Consider the following 3546-nt stretch of genomic DNA (forward strand, 5'->3'; position numbering starts at 1 on the left):
ATTTGCAAAACTAAATATTAGATGACCCTCTCAGTTTACAAACATATTTTTTTAAATAAAATATTTATGATTAATTTATATTTTGTCTCATATATATGTCAACAATAGTACTATAATATAAATTTACTTATCATATTTATCAAAAACGTTAAAATTTAATATAAAATAAACTAAAACTAATTAAGAATGCAAATCTCAATCTAATTTGCTTTTAAATTAATTGTACCCACCACGTCTCTATTAAATGTCATAATCACTATAGTGCTTTGTATCCTCCTCCCTCCTCAATATTATCAACCACATAAAAGCTACCTTCCACTAACCACACACACATTTCTTTTCTTCTCTTGGTTGTTTTGTGAAAAAAATCACTATGCGTGGATCCTTAAAAACACATATTTAAGAATCATCGTTTAATGATGTTTGTTTCATTTTCAATATAAACAAAATCGCTTTAACAACCCACCTATTATATAACCTTGTCGGTTGTATAGTTTACACAAGTCTTTCTCAAACACAAAAACCATTGCTTTGGCCAAACCACTACTCTCATCTTCCATTGGTGGATCTTGTTTTCCTCTCCAAAAAAAATCATTTCTTACTATATACATATATAACTTCCATCTTTTCTTCAAAACAATCAATCAAAATGCTTTATTTTCTTATATCTTTTCTCTCCTTTCTTATGATCCTTTCAAAATCCTTTACAAATAAATCAAATGGGACAAAACATGTTTTTTATGTGTTTTGTGGAAAGCTTTTTAGTTTTCTAGCTTCTAGGATCAAAACAAGAACTAGTTTTCTAGCTTTATCTCTTTTCATTCAACAACCAAACAAGAGTTTGGTGCTATCTAAATTTGAAGAGGAACAAAGCAAAGTTTCTCTCTTGGATTTGCATGATTTGCCATTAGATTGCATCCTTGAAAAGCTTTCACCAAGTGAGTTATGCAATGTGGGAAAAGTTTGTAAATCTCTTAGAAAAAGTTGTAGAAGTGATTATATATGGGAGAAACATATGAAGATGAAATGGGGTAAAGTGTTTGGTGATGCTGCTTATAGAGAATGGAAATGTTATGTGGCTTCAAGAAACATAGAGAAGAGTTCAAAAAATCATCACAAGAATCAGAAAAACATACTTCATGATTTTCTTCACTTGTTTTGGATTAAATCAAAAGCAGAAAAAGATATGAAGTTAAAGCTAGATGATTCTATTGCTTCTCTTTATCTTTCTCTTGAGAATGGAAGTTTTTGGTTCCCTGCTCAAGTTTATAACCGTGAGGTAATGATTGGTTGCATGAAGATACTTTTTACTAGTTATGATTTTCTTAATTAATCACTTGAATAAAATTTAGTACTAATTTAGTACTTTTTTTTCAGAATGGTCATGCTGGGTTTATGCTCTCATGTTATGATGCTCAACTTTGCTATGACTCTAGAAGTGATACTTTTCAAGCAAGGTATGTGAAAAAAGTTGAATCATTCAATTGTTAGTTGAGTTTAGGTGACAATCTACTTGTCTTTCTACCAGTCTTTTTGTCCTTTTGTTTTAAAAATTAAACCGAAGATTAAATCGTTCTGGTTATGGTTCAATCAGTTCAAGTATGATAAACTTTTGACATTGAATTCATGTTTTTTTGTTATAGGTATTCACCTCATGGGAGATGGACAATTGAGGAAAACATAAAATGGGAGAGACTAAGAGTGCCACCTATTGACTCTGGTTCATATGTTCTTCATGTCTCTGATTGCTTAGATGATTTAAAGCCTGGTGATCATGTTGAAATCCAGTGGAGAAGAAACAAGGAGTTTCCTTATGGTATGTCTCATCCTCCTCACATTTTCTACTGAGTTACAAACCGAGTATTTTTCTGCACACAACTGTATAGACTAATCCCTCGAAGCAGAGAGGACCACAATGGATAGTTAAACATTTAAACTATTCCTCGAGAGAATTTAACACTGATGCGTGCCCAGGATTAAGTCTCAACTAAATCATTCTTTGAATAAACTGTTTATTTAAGTGCTTATAACATACACACTTGTCAAAATAAGTGCTTTTGCATAGGTTATGTTTGATTAACATCATCATGCACTAATTTTAAAAAAATGTATTGTTATAGGTTGGTGGTATAGTGTGATTGGCCATTTGGAAACATGTCAAATACAAGGAAACCATTGTCAGTGTCACAATAAAGGTAAGAATCCATCCACTAGCACATATTTTAGTTCTTGTGCTTTTGATTTTTCACTTTATTGTATCTTCGTAGCACTTAATTAAAAGTATTAATGAACAGATATAGTGATTTTGGAGTTCAGACAATACAAAGCTGGTTCAAGATGGAGACAAACAATGATAAACAGAAAGAATCATAGAGAAGAAGGAAATGAGATTGAAGGTTTTTATGGAGGAATCAGAAAGTTACATAGCAAGGAGGAAATTACAAAGTGGGAGAATCTTAGGCCAATAAAAATTGTGGAATAGAATGATCAATAATAGCTTTAGAGCTAAGTAAATCTATTAATCCAAATTCCTAAAATGTGAATGTGAAGGTTTGAAGGATTAGTTTTTTCAAAGAATGGTAAATGGTGAGGGAAAATGGATTGGGGTGGAAATTGGCCCATGAGTTCACAATTGTGCTTACAAAGTAGTCATCATCTTTTAATCTTAATAGGGCCAATATATTTTAACCAACAAGAGGGGGTCTTGAATAAGAAGTTTTCGGCTATTTGTGGAAGCTCGTTTAATGAATTGGCCAATCACAGAGACGTTAGTCCATGGCGGAATTTGAATTTCAGGTCTTCATCAACAGACCAACTCTTAGGTATAATGAGAGAGATAATTTTTTTTTGTCTATAATTCTGGAAAAAACCTCCATTATTGAGGAGTTTCATTTTTCAATCAAATGTATATCCAAAATATAGATTACATATTCACACACCCAAAGAATAACAATCTCGATTTTCTCCTTAATATATATATCAACTGTTTAGTTTTTACGATATTTTTATTGGTTTAGTTTTTAATTCAAATGATTGCTCGAATTACATGACATTAATGAGTAATCCAAATGTTAACAAGAGTTGAGCCCATCAAATTTATCAACTAAAAATCCAATAAGTTCTAACTCGAATCTTAGATTGATTATGGAGTTTATTTGTTGGAAATAAAACATTTTATTCTTGACAAATTGATACGTCAAATGAGACATAATTTGAGATAGTTTATGTGAAAGTTTATGTAATTTGTGATATCAAATTTTATATAGCCTCTAATAGAAAAAGAAATCCCAATTACACTGATAATCAAAACAATGATAATATTTTGAATGAAGAGGAAGTTAAGAAGCTTAGGCATGATGAAATATCTAATAATAACTTAACTTTGATTCTGATTATCAGTCAAATACAACCTAACCTTGTAGGAATCCTCATGTTCAAATATCATATGCTAATCAGACTCTTTATGGTTAACCCTAAAATTTTGTCCCTCCATCACAATTTTCTTACATTACACCTATAATTATGAATATTTGTGGGCCTCATACG

The 3546-nt window shown here is 30.9% G+C and overlaps 1 protein-coding gene across 1 annotated transcript; it reads left to right on the plus strand.

The window, feature by feature from the left end:
* The first annotated feature begins 344 nt into the window (after positions 1–344).
* LOC131633837 (F-box protein At2g26850-like) lies at positions 345–2997 on the plus strand. The gene is made up of 5 exons (XM_058904515.1): positions 345–1279; positions 1378–1457; positions 1644–1816; positions 2121–2195; positions 2295–2997. The coding sequence occupies exons 1-5, from the start codon at positions 650–652 to the stop codon at positions 2480–2482; spliced, it is 1146 nt and encodes a 381-aa protein (XP_058760498.1). The 5' UTR covers positions 345–649; the 3' UTR covers positions 2483–2997.
* The last annotated feature ends 549 nt before the right edge of the window (positions 2998–3546 follow it).

This window comes from Vicia villosa, unplaced genomic scaffold (genome assembly GCF_029867415.1).
Source record: "Vicia villosa cultivar HV-30 ecotype Madison, WI unplaced genomic scaffold, Vvil1.0 ctg.001179F_1_1_3, whole genome shotgun sequence".
Taxonomy (NCBI): Eukaryota; Viridiplantae; Streptophyta; class Magnoliopsida; order Fabales; family Fabaceae; genus Vicia; species Vicia villosa.